Raw genomic sequence first — 20013 nt, 5'->3', positions numbered from 1 at the left:
CTTGACATCCCTTGCAAGTTGGATTCCTAGGTATTTTATTCTCTTTGAAGCTATTGTGAATGGGAGTTCATTCATGATTTGGCTCTCTGTTTGTCTGTTACTGGTGCATAAGAATGCTTGTGATTTTTGCACATTGATTTTGTATCCTAAGACTTTGCTGAAGTTGCTTATCAGCTTAAGGAGATTTGGGGCTGAGACAATGGGGTTTTCTAAATATACAATCATATTATCTGCAAACAGGGACAATTTGACTTCTTGTTTTCCTAACTGAATATCCTTTATTTCTTTCTCTTGCCTGATTGCCCTAGCGAGAACTTCCAACACTATGTTGAATAGGAGTGGTGAGAGAGGGCATCCCTGTCTTCTGCCAGTTTTCAAAGGAAATGCTTCCAGTTTTTGCCCATTCAGTATGATATTGGCTGTGGGTTTGTGTTGGGAGCAAGTCCCCCAAAATCTGGCCACAAACTGGCCCCAAAACTGGCCATAAACAAAATCTCTGCAGCACTGTGACATGTTCATAATGGCCCTAACACCCAAGCTTGAAGGTTGTGGGTTTACGGGAATGAGGGCAAGGAACACCTGGCCTGCCCAGGGTGGAAAACCGCTTAAAGGCATTCTTAGGCCACAAACAATAGCATGAGCGATTTATGCCTTAAGAGCATGTTCCTGCTGCAGTTAACTAGCCCAACCTATTCCTTCAATTTGGCCCATCCCTTCATTTCCCATAAGGGATACTTTTAGTTAATTTAATATCTATAGAGACAATGCTAATGACTGGTTTGCTGTTAATAAATATGTGGCTAAATCTCTGTTCAGGGCTCTCAGCTCTGAAGGCTGTGAGACCACTGATTTCCCACTTCACACCTCTATATTTCTGTGTGTGTCTTTAATTCCTCTAGTGCTGCTGGGTTAGAGGCTCCCTGACTGAGCTGGTCTTCGCAGGTTTGTCATAAATAGCTCTTATTATTTTGAGATACGTTCCATCAATACCTAGTTTATTGAGAGTTTTTAGCATGAAGGGGTGTTGAATTTTATCAAAGGCCTTTTCTGCATCTATTAAGATAATCATGTATTTTTTGTCATTGGTTCTGTTTATGTGATGGATTATGTTTATTGACTTGTGTATGTTGAACCAGCCTTGCATCCCAGGGATGCAGCTGACTTGATTGTGATGGATAACCTTTTTGATGTGCTCCTGGATTCGGCTTGCCAGTATTTTATTGAGAATTTTTGCATCAATATTCATTAGGGATATTGGCCTGAAATTTTCTTTTTTTGTTGTGTCTCTGTCAGGTTTTGGGTATCAGGATGATGCTGTCCTCATAAAATGAGTCAGGGAGGACTCCTTCTTTTTCTATGGTTTGGAATAGCTTCAGAAGGAATGGTACCAGCTCCTCTGTGTAACTCTGGTAGAGTGTGGCTGTGAATCTGTCTGGTCCTGGGCTTTTTTTTGGTTGGTAGGCTATTACTGTCTTGATTTCAGAACTTGTTATTGGTCTATTCAGGGATTCGGTTTCTTCCAGATTTAGTCTTGGGAGGGTGTATGTGTCCAGGAATTTATCCATTTCTTCTAGATTTTCTAGTTTATTTGAATAGGATTGTTTATAGTATTTTCCGATGGTAGTTTGTATTTCTGTGGGATCAGTGGTAATATCCCCTTTATTATTTTTTATTGTGTCTATTTGATTCTTCTCTCTTTTCTTCTTTATTACTTTGGCTAGCAGTCTATCTATTTTATTAACCTTTTCAAAAAACCAGCTCCTGGATTCATTGAATTTTTGAAGGGTTTTTTGTGTCTCTATCTCCTTCCGTTCTGCTCTGATCTTAGTTATTTATTTGTCTTCTGCTAGCTTCTCTAGTTCTTTTAATTGTGATGTTAGGGTGTCAATTTCAGTTTTTTCCTACTTTCTCCTGTGGTCATTTAGTGCTATAAATTTCCCTCTAAACACCACTTCAGTTGTGTCCCAGAGATTTTGGTGTGTTGTGTCTTTGTTCTCTTTGGTTTCAAATAACTTATTTATTTCTGCCTTAATTTTGTTATTTACCTAGTAGTCATTCAGGAGCAGGTTGTTCGGTTTCCATGTAGTTGTGCGGTTTTGAGTGAGTTTCTTAATCATGAGTTCTAATTTGATTGCACTGTGGTCTGAGAGACTATCATGGGTTCCATTCTTTTGCATTTGCTGAGGAGTGTTTTACTCCCAATTATGTGGCCAATTTTAGAATAAGTGTGATGTAGTGCTGAGAAGAATGTGTATTCTGTTGATTTGGGGTGGAGAGTTCTGTAGATGTTTATTAGGTCCACTTGGTCCAGAGCTGAGGTCAAGTCCTGAATATCCTTGTTAATTTTCTGTCCCGTTGATCTTTCTAATATTGAAAGTGGGGTCCCACTATTATTGTGTGAGAGTCTGAGTCACTTTGTAGGTCTCTGAGAATATGAATCTGGGTGCTCCTGTATTGGGTGCATATATATTTAAGACAGTTAACTCTTCTTGTTGTGTTGATTGCTCTACCATGCCCTTCTTTGTCTTTTTTGATCTTTGTTGGTTTAAAGTCTGTTTTATCAGAGCCTAGGATTGCAACCCCTGCTTTTTTTTTTTTTTTGACAGAGTTTCACTCTTCTTGCCCAGGCTGGAGTGTGATGGCATGATCTCGGCTCACCACAATCTCTGCCTCCTGGGTTCAAGCAATTTTCTTGCCTCAGCCTCCTGAGTAGCTGGGATTACAGGCATGCACAAGCACACTCAGCTAAGTTTTGAATTTTTAATACAGACGCGGTTTCTTCATGTTGGTCAGGCTGGTCTCGAACTCCCGACCTCAGGTAATCCATCTGCCTTGACCTCCCAATGTGCTGGGATTACAGGCATGAGCCACCATGCCACCATGCCCAGCCAACCTCTGCTTTTTTTTTTTACTTTCCATTTGCTTGGTAAATATTCCTCCATATTTGAGCCTATGTGTGTCATTGCATGTGAGATGGGTCTCCTGAATACAGCACACTGATGGATCTTGACTCTCTATCCAATTTGCCAGTCTGTATCTTTTGATTGGGGCACTTAGCCCATTTAGATTTAAGGTTAATATTGCTATGTGATATTAACCTTGTGATATTGTTATGTGATATTAACCTTGTTATGTGATGCTAGCTGGTTGTTTTGCCCATTAATTGACGCAGTTTCTTCATAGTGTTGATGGTCTTTACAATTTGGTATGTTTTTGCAGGGGCTGTTACCAGTTTTTCCTTTCCAAATTTAGTGCTTCCTTCAGGAGCTCTTGTAAGGCTGGCCTGGTGGTGACAAAAATCTCTCAGCATTTGCTTGTCTGTATAGGATTTTATTTCTCCTTCACTCATGAAGCTTAGTTTGGCTGGATATGAAATTGTGGGTTAAAAATGCTTTTCTTTTAGAATGTTGAATATTGGCCCCCACTCTCTTCTGTCTTGTAGGGTTTCTGCCGAGACATCCGCTGTTAGTCTGATAGACTTCCCTTTGTGGGTAACCCAACCTTTCTCTCTGGCTGCCCTTAACATTTTTTCCTTCATTTCAACCTTGGTGAATCTGATGATTATGTGTCTTGGGGTTGCTTTTCTCGAGGAGTATCTTTGTGGTGTTCTCTGTGTTTCCTGAATTTGAATATTGGCCTGTCTTGCTAGGTTGGGGAAATTCTCCTGGATAATATCCTGAAAAGTCGTTTCCAACTTGGTTCCATTCTCCCTGTCACTTTCAGGTACACCAATCAAACATAGGTTTGGTCTTTTCATATAGTCCCACATTTCTCGGGGGCTTTGCTCATTCCTTTTCATTCTTTTTTCTGTAATCTTGTCTTCACGCGTTATTTTATTAAGTTGATCTTCAATCTCTGATATCCTTTCTTCTGTTTGATTGATTCAGCTCTTGATGCTTGTGTATGCTTCACGAAGTTCTCGTGCCGTGTTTTTCAGCTCTATCAGGTTATTTATGTTCTTTTCTAAACCAGTTATTCTAATTAGCAATTCCTCTAACCTTTTCCCAAGGTTCTTAAGCTTTCTTTCATTGGGTTGGTACATGCTCCTTTAGCTTGGAGGAGTTTGTTATTACCCACCTTCTAGGCCTAATTCTGTCAGTTTGTCAAACTCATTCTCCACCCTGTTTTGTTCCCTTGCTGTCGAGGAGTTGTGATCCTTTGGAGAAGAGGCATTCTGGTTTTTGGAATTTTCAGCCTTGTTGCGCTGGTTTTTCCTCATCTTCGTGGATTTATCTATCTTTGGTCTTGGATGCTGGTGACCTTCGGATGGGGTTATTGTTTGGACATCTTTTTTGTTGACACTGACGCTATTCCTTTCTGTTCGTTAGTTTTCCTTCTAACAGTCAGGTCCCTCTGCTGCAGGTCTGCTGGAGTTTGCTGGAGGTCCACTCCAGACCCTGTTTGCCTGGGTATCACCAGAAGAGGTTGCAGAACAGCAAAGATTGCTGCCTGTTTCTTCCTCTGGAAGCTTCATCCCAGAGGGGCACCCACCAGATGCCAGCTGGAGCTCTCCCATATGAGGCGTCTGTCAACCCCTGCTGGGAGGTGTCTCCCAGTCAGGAGGCACAGGGGTCAGGGACCCACTTGAGGAGGCAGTCTGTCCCTTAGCAGAGCTTGAGCACTGTGCTGGGAGATTCGCTGCTCTCTTCAGAGTCAGCAAGCAGGAACGTTTAAGTCCGCTGAAGCTGCGCCAAAGCCACCCCTTTCCCCAGGTGCTCCGTCCCAGGGAAATGGGAGTTTTATCTATAAGCCCCTGACTGGGGATGCTGCCTTTCTTTCAAAGATGCCCTGCCCAGAGAGGAGGAATCTAGAGAGGCAGTCTGGCTACTGTGGTTTTGCCGAGCTACAGTGGGCTCCGCCCATTTTGAATTTCCTGGTGCCTCTGTTTACACTGTGAGGGGAAAACCGCCTACTCAAGCCTCAGTAATGGCAGAGGCCCCTCCCCCCACCAAACTCTTCAGACTGCTGTGCTGGCAGCAAGAATTTCAAGCCAATGGATCTTAGCTTGCTGGGCTCCGTGGGGGTGGGATTCACTGAGCTAGACCACTTGGCTCCCTGGCTTCAGCCCCGTTTCCGGGGGAGTGAATGGTTCTGTCTCACTGGCGTTCTAGGCGCCACTGGGGTATGAAAAAAACTCCTGCAGGTGGATCGGTGTCTGCCCAAACAGCACCCAGTTTTGTGCTTGAAACCCAGGGCTCTGGTGGTATAGGCACCCGAGAGAATCTCCTGGTCTGTGGGTTGCGAAGACCATGGGAAAAGTGCAGTATCTGGACTGGAATGCACTGTTCCTCAGGGCACAGTCCCTCACGGCTTCCCTTGGCTACAGGAAGGAGTTCCCCAACCCCTTGCATTTCCTGGGTGAGGTGATGCCCCACCCTGCTTCGGCTTGCCCTCCATGGGCTGCACCCACTGTCTAAACAGTCCCAATGAGATGGGCCGGGTACCTCAGTTGGAAATGCAGAAATCACCTGTCTTCTGCATTGGTCTCACTGGGAACTACAGATAGGAGCTGTTCCTCTTTGGCCATATTGCCAGCCCAAATGGTTCTTTTATTTAACACATATTATAAAGTGGTTACTCAGTGCCCTGTCCTGTGCAAGGCACTGGAGATACAGTGAGGAGCAAATAAATGTACTGCCCACAAGGAGCTGATATTCCAAGTGTGTGTAGGAGGTGAAGTGGGATGACAATAAATACTAAGAGAAAAAAACAAGATAAATACCCTGGAGAAAATAAGAAGGTAATGTCTGAGGCCATGACTGGAGGGGCTGGAGGTGGGATGCCTGCCCACTTATGCAAGGATCATGAGGGAAGGCCTCTGCAGAGGTGAGATTTGATGCAAGGCTTGAATGGTGAGAGGACAACAATGGAAAGATATTGGCAAGAGAGTTCTGAGAGAGGATGCCGGAACAAATCAGACATGTTTAAAGGACAGAGAAATCCAATGTGACCTGGTAGCCTTGATAAAAATTGTGTATTTTATTTCAACTGTTATAGAACATCTTTGGAGAGTTTCAGCAGGGGAGAGACACTGTCATCTTTTAGCTTTGCAAACACAACTCTGGCTCCCATGTGGCACTGGATGTAGGGGAACCTATGGCCATGGTCCAGGCGAGAGATGCTGGGAGCCTGGTCTGTGGCTGTAGTTGAGGAAATTAGGCAAGGTATCAGGCTGGGGACACACTGGCACATAGAACTGACGGGGCTTGCTGTGGCATTTGAGGAACAGGCTGAGCCATCACTCAGAACAAAGCCCACCATTGCTGATACCCTTTTTCAGGCTGGAGAGCTTGATGCAGAAGGACCAAGGTGGTCCCATTAGCAACACGCCAGCCGGGCCAGTCTCTTGCTGTTGTTTTCCTATTGTTAATGGCTGTGCTTTCTTCCCTGGGAGCACAGCTTTGTGCTGCCTCTTCTTACCACTGTGTTCCCTGCCCTGAGCATGTTGTGGTGGCCTCTGCTTGCACATATGCAGAGACCACCCAGGGAAAGCCTCACCAGGGACACAGGCTCTTGGGCCTTGGAGGCTGGTGAATAGGTGAGGGTCATGGGGCCTTGGAGGCTGGTGAGTAGGTCCCCAAGGCAGTGAGCTCTGCCTCCCTCTACCTAGACTGTCACCAGTCCAAGCTGAGAAGACTGCCTGAAAGACAAGCTGTAACAAACATTTGAAGTCCCTTATACATATTCATTCATTTGATCCTCACAACAACCCTTTGAGAAAGGTCTCATTATTCTCCTCAGTGTTCAGGTGAGGAAACTAAGGCACAGTGGTTATGTAACTTGTCTAGGATCAGAAGGTGCAAGGAAGCACCAGGAGTTAGTGCAGGCAGTCTGCTCCACAGCCTGGGCTTTATCCGCTGCTCTCCCTGGCTTCAAGTGTGGCCCTGCCCACCAGGGAAGCCACACACAAGTGACAGAGATGAGAGATTTACAGCAGCACAAGAAGCACACAGCACTGAGGAGACCCCTAAATATTAAAGTGCACAAGGACAGCCTCTTGTAGGAAAAGTGGACTCAGGCTGGCCCAAAGGACAGGTGCAGTCCCATGGAGCACAGCTGGGGAGGCACTACAGTCAGAACTGAGAGCAGATTCACAGGGTGGTAGCAGGGAATGAGTACCGTGTGTGTGGCAGACCAGACTGGGACAATGAGAGGACAGCGGCTGCTAGAGGGGTGTGGCTGCGGGCAGACCAGGGTCACATGACACCCTTTACTAGCATGTGAGGCTCAGAAGTCTTCATTTTATCCTGATAACAGGAAGCCACTGGAGGACCAGCATGAGGGTGAGGAAGCCACAGAAGGGAGATGAAACCTCTGAAAGGCACGTATTAAGCCTGGATGCTAGAGGCACGATCCCTCAGACATTCTCAGTTCTTCTCCCTAGAAGTAACTGATCAATATCCCATTGTTACTCATAATAGCCAAAAGGTGAAAACAACTGAAACTTCCATCAACTGATGAATGGATAAAGAGAATGTGGTCTCTTCATACAATGGAATAGTATTCAGCCATAGAAAGAATGAAGTATTGATACATGCTAAAATATGTACAAGCCTAGGAAATAAGTTATATGAAAGAAGCAGTTACCAAAAGCCATGTATTGAATGTTTAAAGTTATGGATACGGTAATTATCTTGATTTGATCCTTATTCAATGTATACATGCACTGAAACATTACACTGTGTCCCATACATATGTACAACTATTAGTGTCAATTATAAATTTGTAAGTTGATTTTTTTAAAAGGCTGCATATTGTATGATTCCATTTATATGAAATGTCCAGAAAAGGCAAATCCGTAGAGACAGAAAGTAGTTACTGGTTGCCAGGGGCTGTGGGGAGGAGGGAGTGAAGAGTGACTGAAAATGGGCACAAAGTTTCCTTTTGAGGTGATAAAAATGTTCTAAAATTAGATAGGGGTGATGGCTGCCCAGCTCTATAAATATACTAAAAATGACTAACTTGTACATTTTACAAGGGTGAATTTTACAGTATGTAAATTGTATCTCAATAAAGATGTTATCAAACCACGATTGCTTGATTTCCTTATGCTGATGAGTAAACAAATCAACATTTCCAGCTGGTGCTGAGACTTACCTTGCGTGCTACTTGTTGAAACCGTTTTTGTGCCCTGGACCTGCTGAGCCAAGTGTTATTAATGAGTGGATCAAAAGTAGGATGAAATTCCTTGATTTTCTGTGAATATAAAATATAGGCACATCTTACATTTAACTTTTAACTCCTGTCATAAACATTTAATAGAAACATTTTAGAGTTTGATCCCAAATCAAGTTGTTATTTGTTGTATTGCTTAGTGAGCATTTATTTATTAAGCACTTTTAGTGTACACAGCATCATAAGGAACACTTCTTGAGTTGGGGGCCAGAAGTGGAAGACAAGATTAGCGTTTTAAGAAACTTACAGTCTAGTTAGGAACGCTCAAGCAAACACACGTGACTTTGAGGAAGAATAAAGTCACCAAACCCATGTGGTGGTGCTGACAGTGCATCCAGAATTGAAAGGCGTGGGCTGTGAGATCCCCTGGCTGGGAAGAAGGACTGCTTTATCCAGCCCTGCATGCCCAGTGCTGGCACACGTATTGTCCCACATGTGCCTGCATGTCCCAGGCACCAGTGTATCTAAGTTAGTAAATGAATAAGGAGGAAAGAGTGCCTGAGGGTATAGTGAGGCTGGCCAGGGCCTGAGGCACTGTAGGTTCTTGAATAAGGAAATGATATAAAAAGAGACGTCAGAAGGGAATCAGTCTTACTTTGGCATATGCCATGAGCTGCAGAGGAGAGGGAAGACGATCAGTTATACAGACATAAAAGCCTATTGGATTAGTCATGGGGGACACCCAAAGGTTGGACTCTGGTAGGGCCCATGGAAGAGCTACTGGCAAGACTTTGTGGCCAGAATAAATCTAGTGAGGAGGAGGACAGGGAGAAATGAGGTAAAAATAATTCAGATACGGCAAAACCAGCAAAGAAAAGTGAGAATGATGGAGGTGGGAGATTAGAATTTTATCCTTGTTAAAATTAGAAGTTAGACTTTTAACCAGTGATATGGTTTGGCTGTGCCCCACCCAAATCTCATCTTGAATTGTAGTTCTCATAATCCCCATGTGTTGTGGGAGAGACCAGGTAGAGGTAATTGAATCACGGGGGCAGTTTTCCCCATCCTGTTCTCATGATAGTCAGTTAGTTCTCAAGAAATCTGATGGTTTTTGTAAGGGGCTTCTCCCTTTGCTTGGTGCTCATTCTTCTCACTCCTGCAGCCATGTGAAGGATGTGTTTATGTCCCCTTCTGCCATGATTGTACGTTTCCTGAGGCCTCCCCAGCCATGTGGAACTGTGAGTCAATTAAATCTGTTTCCTTTACAATTTACCCAACCTCAGGTATTTCTTCAGAGCAGAGTGAAAGCGAATTAACACAGTAAATTGGTACCAGGAGTGGGGTGCTACTATAAAGATACTCGAAAATGTGGAAGCAACTTTGGAACCGGGTAACAGACAGAGATTGGAACAGTTTGCAGGGCTCAGAAGAAGAAGAAAAATGTGAGAAAATTTGGAACTTCCTAGAGACTTGTTGAATGGCTTTGAACAAAATGCTGATAGTAACATGGACAATGAAGTCCAGGCCGAGGTGGTCTCAGGTGGAGATGAGGAACTCGTTGGGAACTGGAATGAAGATGACTCTTGCTTTGTTTTAGCAAAGAGACTGGGGGCATTTTGCCCCTGCCCTAGAGATCCACGGAACTTTGAACTCGAGAGAGATGATTTAGCGTATCTGGCAGAAGTAATTTCTCAAGAGCAAAGTGTTCAAGATGTGACTTGGGTGCTGTCAAAAGCATTCAGTTTTATGTATTCGCAAAGATATGGTTTGGAATTGAACTTATGCTTAAAAGGGAAGCAGAGCATAAAAGTTTGGAAAATTTGCAGCCTGATGATGTAATAGAAAAGAAAAACCCATTTTCTGAGAAGAGATTCAAGCCAGCTGCAGAAATTTACATAAGTAACGAGGTGCCAAGTGTTAATCACTAAGACAGTGGGGAAAATATCTCCAGGACATGTCAGCGGTCTTCATGGCAGCCCCTCTCATCACAGGTCTGGAGACTAGGAGGGAAAAATGGTTTAGTGGGCTGAGCCTGGGGCCTTGCTGCTTTGTGCAGTCTTGGGACTCAGTGCCCTGTGTCCCAGTCATAGCTAAAAGGGGCCAAGGTACAGCTCAGGCCATGGCTGCAGAGGGTGAAAGCCTCAAGCCTTGGCAGCTTCCACATGGTGTTGAGCCTGTGGGTGCACAGAAGTCCAGAAATGAGGTTTGGGAAACTCTGCCTGGATTTCAGAGGATGTATGGAAACACCTGTATGTGCGGGCAGAAGTTTGTTGCACGAGTAGAGCCCTCATGGAGAATCTCTGCTAGCGCAGTACAAACGGAAATGTAGGGTTGGAGCCCCCACACGGAGTGCCCACCAGGGCACTGCCTAGTGGAGCTATGAGAAGAGGGCTGCCATTCTCCAGACCCCAGAATGCTAGATCCACTGACAGCTTGCACTGTGCACCTGGAAAAGCCACAGACACTCAATGCCAGCCTGTGAAAGCAGCTGGGAGGTAGGCTGTACCCTGCAAAGCCACAGGAGCAAAGCAGTCCAATGCTATGGAAGCCCATCTCTTGCATCAGCATGATATGGATGTGAGACATGTAGTCAAAGGAGATCATTTTGGATCTTTAAGGTTTAATGACTGCCCTGTTGAATTTCTAGCTTGCATGGGGCCAATTTCTCCCGTTTGGAATGGGTATATTTACTGAATGCCTGTACTCCCATTGTATCTAGGAAGTAACTAACTTGCTTTTGATTTTACAGGCTCATAGGTGGAAGGGACTTGCCTTGTCTCAGATGGGACTTTGGACTGAGACTTTTGAGTTAATGCTAGAACAAGTGAAGACTTTGGGGGACTGTTGGAAGGGCATGATTGTGTTTTAAATGGTGAGGACGAGATTTGGGAGGGGCCAGGGGCAGAATGATATGGTTTGGCTGTGTCCCCACCTAAATCTGATCTTGAATTGTAGTTCCCACAATCCCCATGTCACAGGAGGGACCAGGTGGAGATAACTGGATCACGGGGGCAGTTTCCCCATCCTGTTCTCATGTTAGTGACTTAGTTTCCATAGGATCTGATGGTTTGATGAGGGGCTTCCCCCTTGGCTTGGTTTCCATTCTTCTCATTCCTGCCACCATGAAAAGAAGGAAGTGTTTGCTTCGTCTTCTGCCATGATTGTAAGTTTCCTAGGCCTCTCAAGCCATTCAGAACTGTGAGTCAGTTAAACCTTTTTCCTTTATAAATTACCAAGCCTTGGGTATTTCTTCATAGCAGTGTGAAAATGAACTAATATTACAAGACAGAGATAATCAGGTGGATGGGGCCACAGTACTCATTTTACATTTGAGAACAGTAAGGCACCACAGCCAAGAGACTTGCCAAGGTCCCAAATCTGTCATAGAGTTGTAATTAGAACTCTGGCTTCTGACTTCTGATTCTGTATCCTTTCTACCAAGGGAAGGGGGATAATGAACAGGGGCCCAGGGATCCACCTTGATGACCTGCGGACAGGGGTTTAGAGAGTGAAGGAAAACAAAAAAGGAGACCCAAAACAAGAAAGTAGAGGGATGAAAAGGAGTGGCCAAAGTATGTAATGCTGTTCATTTCAAGAGAAACATGAATTACAAGTTTTGATGCTTTACTTGCAAAAACATGGGAACATTCTGAAAATTTATGCAAATTAAAAAGTATTAAATATCTCTTGGTAAAGGATTTCTATAAAATCGTTTAGCATTTTAAAAAATAAGCATTTAAAGAGCTGCCAATAATCAGATTCCAGATAAAGGAAAGTTACCCACCTCTTCTTGGTTGCGAACGACCCGTTTTTGGCTAACTTCTGTTTTAAGTCGCTGAAATTCCTCATCCAAAATAGGATCTCCTCTATCTAGCTGGGTTTTTAATCATCAAAATAATTTAAGTTGAATATAAATGCACAAAACTTTGTCTTTAAAACTTGTAGAAACCCATTAAGCAATTGACCAAATCCACCCATGACGTTCCCATTAGAAGTGGTGAAACACAAGTAGGCAAAAAAGATCAGTATGACTACACTGTTTAAACATAGGGAGCTCTGATCGAAGCACAGACTCGGTATCTTCTTTTTTTTGTTTGTTTGACAGAGTCTTACTCGGTCACCCAGGCTAGGCTGGAGTGCAGTGGCGCAGTCTCGGTCCACTGCAGGCTCTGCCTCCCGGGTTCATGCCATTCTCCTGCCTCAGCCTCCTGAGTAGATACCTTCTTTTTATAACTAACAGATAGTGTCTGGAAATTATTTCCAAGACACTTAACATTCATAGAAAGAATTTCAGGAAACTGTAACTATGGGAGTATACAAATTTCATTAAAAAGACATTTAACATCCCAGTGAAGTTTTAAGCTCAAGTTGATTATCCTGGCGTCAGGTTTTAAGGAAGGCACGTGGGGATTCCTCCCTTCTCCTGGGTGGTGGAAGCTGACAGGTCTTCCTGGGCTGGAAAGTGACCTGCGGTTCCCCGGCGGTGAGTGATCGCAGGCTGCTCTCCTTCCCTTACCTGCCTGCTTCCCTGATGGCGTCTGGGCCCTTTTACTTATTCCCAGGAGCCAACAGTGACTCCTGGGGTAGGCTGGCTGGGCTGGGGTCAGTGTCTATATGTGTCTGCCCAGGCGGGAAAGGGGACTGCGTACTCCGCAGATGGTGTTAGTTTTTGCCTATCTGTGTGTTCTATTAATTGTTTGTTGGGTAACTTCAAAAACCAGCTTGGCTCTTAAGTACACTGTTTATACAAATTTTAAAGGATTTATTTGGAATAAATCTATTCTGATCATCACATTAACATCCTATTCAGAAATAAGAGAGGCATGCTATTGTCACCAGGGTGGTGAGCTGCCTAGCTCTGATTGGCACATATTGGGAAGTTAGAGTTTGAGACTGAGCACGTTAAGTTCAAAGTACAGATTTCATGGGGAGACCTAGATCCCCACCAGCATTAAGAGTAAAATAAAATAGGCAATTTAAAGAAGGGACTGGCAAATAGATCATTAGCTGGAATAATGACAAGGGAGATTTATTATATCTTTACTAAGACACTGCTGATTTGATGATGATGAGTAAAAGCTCATCATCCTTGAGGGCTGTGCCATTCCACTCTGAGGCCAGCTCCTTCCTTCCCCCACCATTTCTTCTCTTGGTTTCCACCATGTGCCTGGGGCCTCCAGGAGTTCCACTGGGTCACCTGTCAGGACTCAGCTCTCAGATGAAATCCCCTGGACACACAGAATAGGGTCCCCGAGATGCTTGATCTCCCATAGTCCAGGGTGTCTGGGCTGCCTGCTCATCCTCCTTGCCCCAGGAGCCATGCTAAGGATGGGACTGCTCCTTGGCTGACACTGCCCGCAGCCACAGCCTCAGTGCCCACAGTGCATGGCCGTGCCCACATCACCTTTGAAAAGGTTAGAAAACAGCATTCCACGGTGGGGTTGGCAGAAAATACTTGATGTTTTGTTTTCAAGAGAGCATGCAAAGAATCTGAACACGTGGAACTAAATTTAAATGCACATCTAATATGTGATTTTTCTAAATGCAAAGATTTACCAATGTAATGATTTTATATTCTTTTGTTTGTCTTAAGAAAAATGAAGAAAAATAAGACAAATTTATTTAAATATCTAGTTGGACTCCAAATCTAGAAAGAAAAGTACATTCTCTATGTGAAACATATTCATATCTGACAAGAAATGTTTTTCCCCAATCCCTTCCAGCCACTGCTGCCAAGTCAGTCTACCTGAACCTCACATTCCCCAGCTCAAAAATCTGTGTTATGGGTCGAATTGTGTCCCTTCGAAATTTCTATGTTGAAGCCTTAACCCCCAGAACTCAGCATGTGATGGTATTTAGAAATGGAGTCTTTAAAGAAGTGACCAAATTAAAATGCGGCTGTTAGAGTGGGTCTTAATCCAGTATGACTGCTGTCCTTATATGAGAGGAGATTAGCACACAGACACAGAGGAAGACCACATGAAGGTATGAGGAGAAGGTGGCCACTGATAAGCCAAGGAGAGAGATCTGGAACGGATCCTTCACTCATGGCTCTCAGAAGGAATCAAACATGCTGAGAACTTGATTTTGGGCTTCCAGCCTCCAGAACTATGAGAAAATAAATTTTTGTTGTTTTAAGCCACCCAGTCGGTGGTACTTTGTTATGGCAACCTGAGCCAATTCATATAATACGTGATCATTCTGCAAGTCCTACCAATTAAATTCAGACAGAGCCCCAGCCGACTCCTGTCTCCTCTGGCCCATGTGTATCTTGTGTTTTAGCCACTATGGACTTGTCCTCAGTGTTCTCTGCAGCTGCTGTGTAGGTAACAACCATCTTCAAAGCATGGTGAGGCCACAGGTGCTGCATAGTCCCCAGTTCCCATCCCTAAACTTACAGGTGCTACCTTGGAACCTCAGGTGTGGTCCCCTCAGCCCAGTTTCCCTTTTCTGCTTGGCCCCTTTGAGGGTCTCTGACTTGGGACTATCATTTGCATCTGTCTCTGATGTGGGTCCTGGTTACCAACTTTGGGTCTCTTTTGTCTTCACGCTCTGCAGATCATGGGACAGGGGACCCCAACTCAAAACTCCCGCTCGAATTTGAGTCATTTCCTCCATGTGAATGCCTTTGTCCTCTTTACTACTTTTCAAAAAATTATACAAGATTTTCCAGGAAGCATCCCAATCAGATCAGTGTTCTCTCCTCTCTGGCTTCTGCATCCCCACAACACTTACTATAGGTCTCTGGGGACACTTATAGCCAGTCTTGATTTATGGTTGACAATTTACTTGCCATCAGCCTTTCCCACTCCCAACTTAACTGTGGGTTTTCCTCCACCTGGCACCTTGCAGATGGTAGGAATGTAAACACATCTAGTGAAACAAATGAGAGCAAATTAGCAGTGACTCTGACCTTATATTTGGCGCATGCTCTTTGCCACTCCTCAGTAAGCTCTTTTTTAAGTTTAAAAGACATAGGATCTTTACCAAGGTGCACCTGCCTGGGGAGAAAAAAAAAACAAAAAAAACAAAAAAAAAAAAACAGTGTCCAGAACCCATCAGAATACCAGAGTCAACTTTAGGATGGAATATTTCACTATATTCCAAAACTGAAAAGGAACGCTGAGATGCTGGAGGAGACACACGGGATAGAGAAGTTATAGAGGCTTCAGCAGCATAACTAAGATGAATAATGTGTTCTGCAAAGTGAAGCTTATCTTAAATATTGATGAGTAACAACATCTGGATGCTCAACCTTCTAAATCATTAGGGAAATATAAATCAAAGCCACAACAATACACCCCTTTACACCCACTGGGATGGCTATGATGATGATGATGATAATAATGGAAAATAACAGGTACTGTTGAGCAAGTGGAGAAACCATAACCCTCATATGTTGCTGGTGGGAATGTAAAATGGTTCAGCCACCATGGAAAACAGTTTGGTGGTGCCACAAAAAGTTAAACATAGAGTTACCATATGACCCAGCAATTCCACTCCTAGGGTATGTACCTAAGAAAACTGAAAAGATATGGTCACATAAAAAAGTGCATATAAATGTTCATAGCAGCATTATTCATAATACTCAAAAAGTGGAAACTACTGAAATGTCCAGTGACTGATGAATGAATAAGCAAAATGTTGCATATCCATTCAATGAGATATGATTCCACCATAAAAAGGAATGCAGTACTAATGCATGCTATGATGTGGATGAATCTTAAAAACATGTTAAGTGGAAGAAGACAGTCACAAAAGACCATGTATTATGTGTTTCCCTTTATATAAAATGTCCAGAGTGGGCAAATCCATACAGACTGAAAGTAGATTGTGGTTGCCAGTGGCTTCAGGGAGTGGGGAGTGGGGAGTGACTGATAATGGGTATGAGGTTTCTTTTTCTAGTGATGCCTATGTTCTGGAATTGGGTAGTGCTGATGGTCATGCAGCATTGTGGATTTACTAAAAACCTAGGCACAATAAACTTTAAACTGATTAAAATGATGAATTTTATCACAATTTAAAGAAACTAATATGCAATGTATTCATCACAAAACCTAGCACCTGCCTTAAATAAATAATATTTATGATTTTTAAAGTGGAGGTAGAGAGATGTTCTAGAGAACTATTTTAGGTTACAGGAGACTAAAGGGACATGAAAGCTAAATACAAATGGTATGATCTTTGACTGGACCCTGGATACCTCTCTCCAAAAACAAAACAAAAACAAACCAGGTATAGGCCGGGTGTGGTGGCTCACACTTGTAATCCCAGCACTTTGGAGGCCAGGGCTGGTGGAGTGCTTGAGGGCAGCAGTTCAAGACCAGCCTGGGCAACATGGCAAAACCCCATCTCTATTTTAGTTATACAAAATTTAAAATAAATATTTTTTAAAAGACTAGGTATAAAGTACATTTTGGGACAACTGGCTAAATTTGCCTATAGACTGATTATTCGATAATATTATTGTATCGGTGTGAAATCTCTTGGAAGTGATTACAATAATGTTGAAGAATGTCTTTGCTCTTAGGAGCTACGTGCTGAGGTATTTTGGGGTGAAGTTTCCTGATGTCTCCAATTTATTTGCAAATGGCTCGGGGGAAAAGGTGCGTGCAGATATGTGTGTGCGTGCATGTGGAGTGAGGGGAGTGTATGTGTCCTAATGTGAACAATTAGTGAACCGAGGTCAAGTATATGTGGGCTGAAGAAAGTTGGGAAAAATATTAAAGGAACAACACAGCATTCAGAATGGGATCTGGGATGTGACTTCAGGTCTGATACAGAGACGCACAGAAAGAACAAAAACCCCAGTATTGACAGTGGTCACTGGTCACTGCTGAGTGGTGGCATCACCGTGATTTTTTTTCCTTCTCTATATGTAAAAAAACATGTTTTTAGGTTTCCTACAATGATGACCTACCTGTTTTTCATAATAGGGAAAAGGTGTTTATAAACATAAAATTTTCAGTTCCTTGGAGTACTTCCCATTAACTGAGGTGGGACCGTAACTACAGACGTAAGCTGAGGCAGAAGGGATTTCTGTTGGAAACAAGGGTCATTTCCCCAGAGACAGGGGAATAGCCCAGTGGGCACCTTCAGAGGGCTTCAGGTGAGGTCATGTTCTCATGTGTCAGGAAGGGTGGAGGCTGGGTCATGGAGCAGGCAGCCTCTCAATGACACTCTCCAAGAGTCTCTTTTTTAGCCCTGTCAGGCATAGTGGCTCAGACCTGTAATCTCAGCACTTTGGGAGGTCAAGCAGGAGGATACTTGAACCCAGGGGATCGGGTCTCACCTGGGCAACATAGTGAGACCCTATCTCTAAAAAAAAAAGCAGAAAAAAAATTAAGTGGGTGTGGTGGTATGCATCTGTGCTCCCAGCTACTTGGGAAGCTGAAGTGGGAAGTTCACTTTAGGCTGGGAGGCTGGGGGTGCAACCAGCCATGATGTGACACTGCACTCCAGCCAGGGTGACAGAGTGACACCCTTTCTCAAAAAAAAAAAAAAGAGTTTACTTTTCAGCTAAATCTGTACACGTGCATATGCTTGGTCTCATCTGGTTAAAAAAAAATCGTGAAAAAGTTTCTAATTTGGGCACAGAAGCACAAGAATTCTCACATCTCAGTTTTAAAACCTCCATTAGGAACCCCCCAGAGCCTCACGCCACTGGGCTACCCTGAAGGCATCTGGGACACACGGCCCAAGGCACAGGGGCTCCTGGTTGAGGTAGAGGATGACGGGAGTGTGAATTGGGGTTCCCAAGGCACCCAGATCTGTCCTGGGCTGAGGGGGTGCCAGCAGAGTGGCCAGCAGGAGCAGGAGTATCTCCCACAATTCACTCTGGTCCTGCGACTGGTCACATTCAGGAAACAGCGTGCTTTGGTCACATGTATTTATTCCTAATAGAAACTTCCTACTGAAGTGGAAGGACCACTGGCAGAGAAACAATCATTAAATTCTCCAAAGTACCTAAAACGTTATTACATTTTGCTGTCTCTCATTTATAAAAGATCATCTAAAAACAACTCTACTGTCACTTGATACAAATAATTGCTCAATATTTACCACTTAAGATGATTTTCCATCTCATCGTGAATGTCCTGTCTGACTTTCTGTTCAAAGAGTGCCTCCTTCATCTGTCTCGTTTTTGAAATTTCCGTGCCCTGGTCCAAAACTGAAGGCAGGAGCAGACAATGTTTATACCAGTAATCAGATTAAAGTCATGTGCAGAGAGAAAAACACATTTCTAATGGCGAGGCATAACAGCAATCTAACCGAATTTTGTTTTTCATAGGTAATCAGTATGACAAGCAGTAACTCCTTCATATTCGGCTCAGAGGCTGCTTTATGGCCAATCAACTGGTTACCTTCTCTTAATTCTTTAATCTTCAATTTTCCTGGTTCTTGGTTTAAAACAGTTGCCACAGCAAATGGATTCGATAAATCTACTGGAAATCTGAGGTTCTGGTACTCAATTTCCTAAGAGACCAAAGCAATAGGGAAATCGGTTACTCTGCCACTCTGTCACCCTTTCATCACACTGAGGACAAGGCCCACCATACCTTCACCTTCTGAGGCTTCGGCTTCGCTGGTGGTCGGTGGAAATTTATATGCATCATTGCTTTTTCTGGAGGAACGTTTACTTTCTTAGAAAGAGTATTGAACCTTTCAAACTCTTCTAATCTATAGGTTTAAACAAAAGTTAAATTAGTAAATAAGCCGTTAACTCAAGGTTCCTAATTTTGTATGTTCCTTCTGATAACACCGCAACTTGAAGTCCCTTATTATATCTAAACTGAAAATAAACGTGTGCCTCAACAGTGGTCTACTAAAATAAATGTGATGTCAGTGTATTAGAGTATAATCAGAGATATCAAAAGAGCCCACCAATGGTTGTTTTGCCTTACATTCTTTTTTTTTTTTTTTTTGGAGACAGAGTCTCACTCTGTCATCAGGCTGGAGTACAGTGGCACAATCACGGCTCTCTGCAACCTCTCCCTCCCGAGTTCAAGCGATTCTCCTGCCTCAGCCTCCTGAGTACCTGGGACTATAGACGTGCACCACCACGCCCAGCTAATTTTTGTATTTTTAGTAGAGACGGGGTTTCACCATGTTGGCCAGGATGGTCTCCATCTCTTGACCTTGCGATCTGCCCGCCTCTGCCTCCCAAAGTGCTGGGGTTGCATTGCCTTACATTCTTAAAGAACATACTGACTGAAAATGTGACATGCTGAAAAATGCTCTCAAGGTCTAGCATAATCCATTTCTAGCCTGTTGGTTTTCAACAGCTAGATTTATTACATTAAAAAAAAAAACTTACCTTGATTTATCTTTCTAGTAAAAGAATGATTATGCAATTGTTTGTAGCAAGATATTTCAAAAAGAGATTCAGATTAATGTTTGGGTTCTTTTCTGTAATTAGAAACTGACTTTGGACATGGATAGTTAGAGATAGTGCAGCTAATAGCCTGCAGAAGCTATTCGGGTTATCTATTATGAGATGCAGTAGAACTGTGTTCTATTCAGAAATGCTACCTATGAAGCATTTCTTTTTTTCTTTTTTTAGAAATTATTTTTATCTTAATAGTTATATTTTTCTGCAACACAAGGCAAAGTTATGATTTTGAAAATAACCATTTTTAAATTTATTTGTTCAGTACCAATTTGGCATAATAGTTTAGGCATCCAGGTGTGAACAATTGTTTTATAGGATAAACACTTGTTTTCTGTGACCGTACAAAAATAAGATAAAAATAGGTGAACATTCACTCACTCTGACAGTTAATATGTATTTGCTGAGCACCCACTGAACAGGCCTGGTTGCATGGAACTTATGTTAGCAACCTCAAATTTAACGTCTCTCATGTAAGAGCATGCACAACCCAGGGCATGGGAGAACCT

The 20013-nt window shown here is 43.2% G+C and overlaps 1 protein-coding gene across 1 annotated transcript in view; it reads right to left on the bottom strand.

The window, feature by feature from the left end:
* Window positions 1-20013, bottom strand: part of CFAP221 (cilia and flagella associated protein 221) — a 120095-nt gene that overhangs the window by 43966 nt on the left and 56116 nt on the right. Inside the window, exons 9-14 of the mRNA XM_011941714.1 lie at window positions 18675-18795; window positions 18480-18591; window positions 18178-18286; window positions 15029-15116; window positions 11900-11989; window positions 8098-8196 (exon numbers count right to left, since the gene is read on the bottom strand). Coding sequence (XP_011797104.1) covers window positions 8098-8196; window positions 11900-11989; window positions 15029-15116; window positions 18178-18286; window positions 18480-18591; window positions 18675-18795 — 619 coding nt within the window. The remainder of the gene's footprint in view (window positions 1-8097; window positions 8197-11899; window positions 11990-15028; window positions 15117-18177; window positions 18287-18479; window positions 18592-18674; window positions 18796-20013) is intronic.

The sequence above is a fragment of the Colobus angolensis genome, unplaced genomic scaffold, assembly GCF_000951035.1.
Source record: "Colobus angolensis palliatus isolate OR3802 unplaced genomic scaffold, Cang.pa_1.0 Scaffold20, whole genome shotgun sequence".
NCBI classification, from domain to species: domain Eukaryota; kingdom Metazoa; phylum Chordata; class Mammalia; order Primates; family Cercopithecidae; genus Colobus; species Colobus angolensis.
The sequence above is the reverse complement of the archived record's forward strand: the minus strand, read 5'-3'. Positions and strand labels throughout refer to the sequence as shown.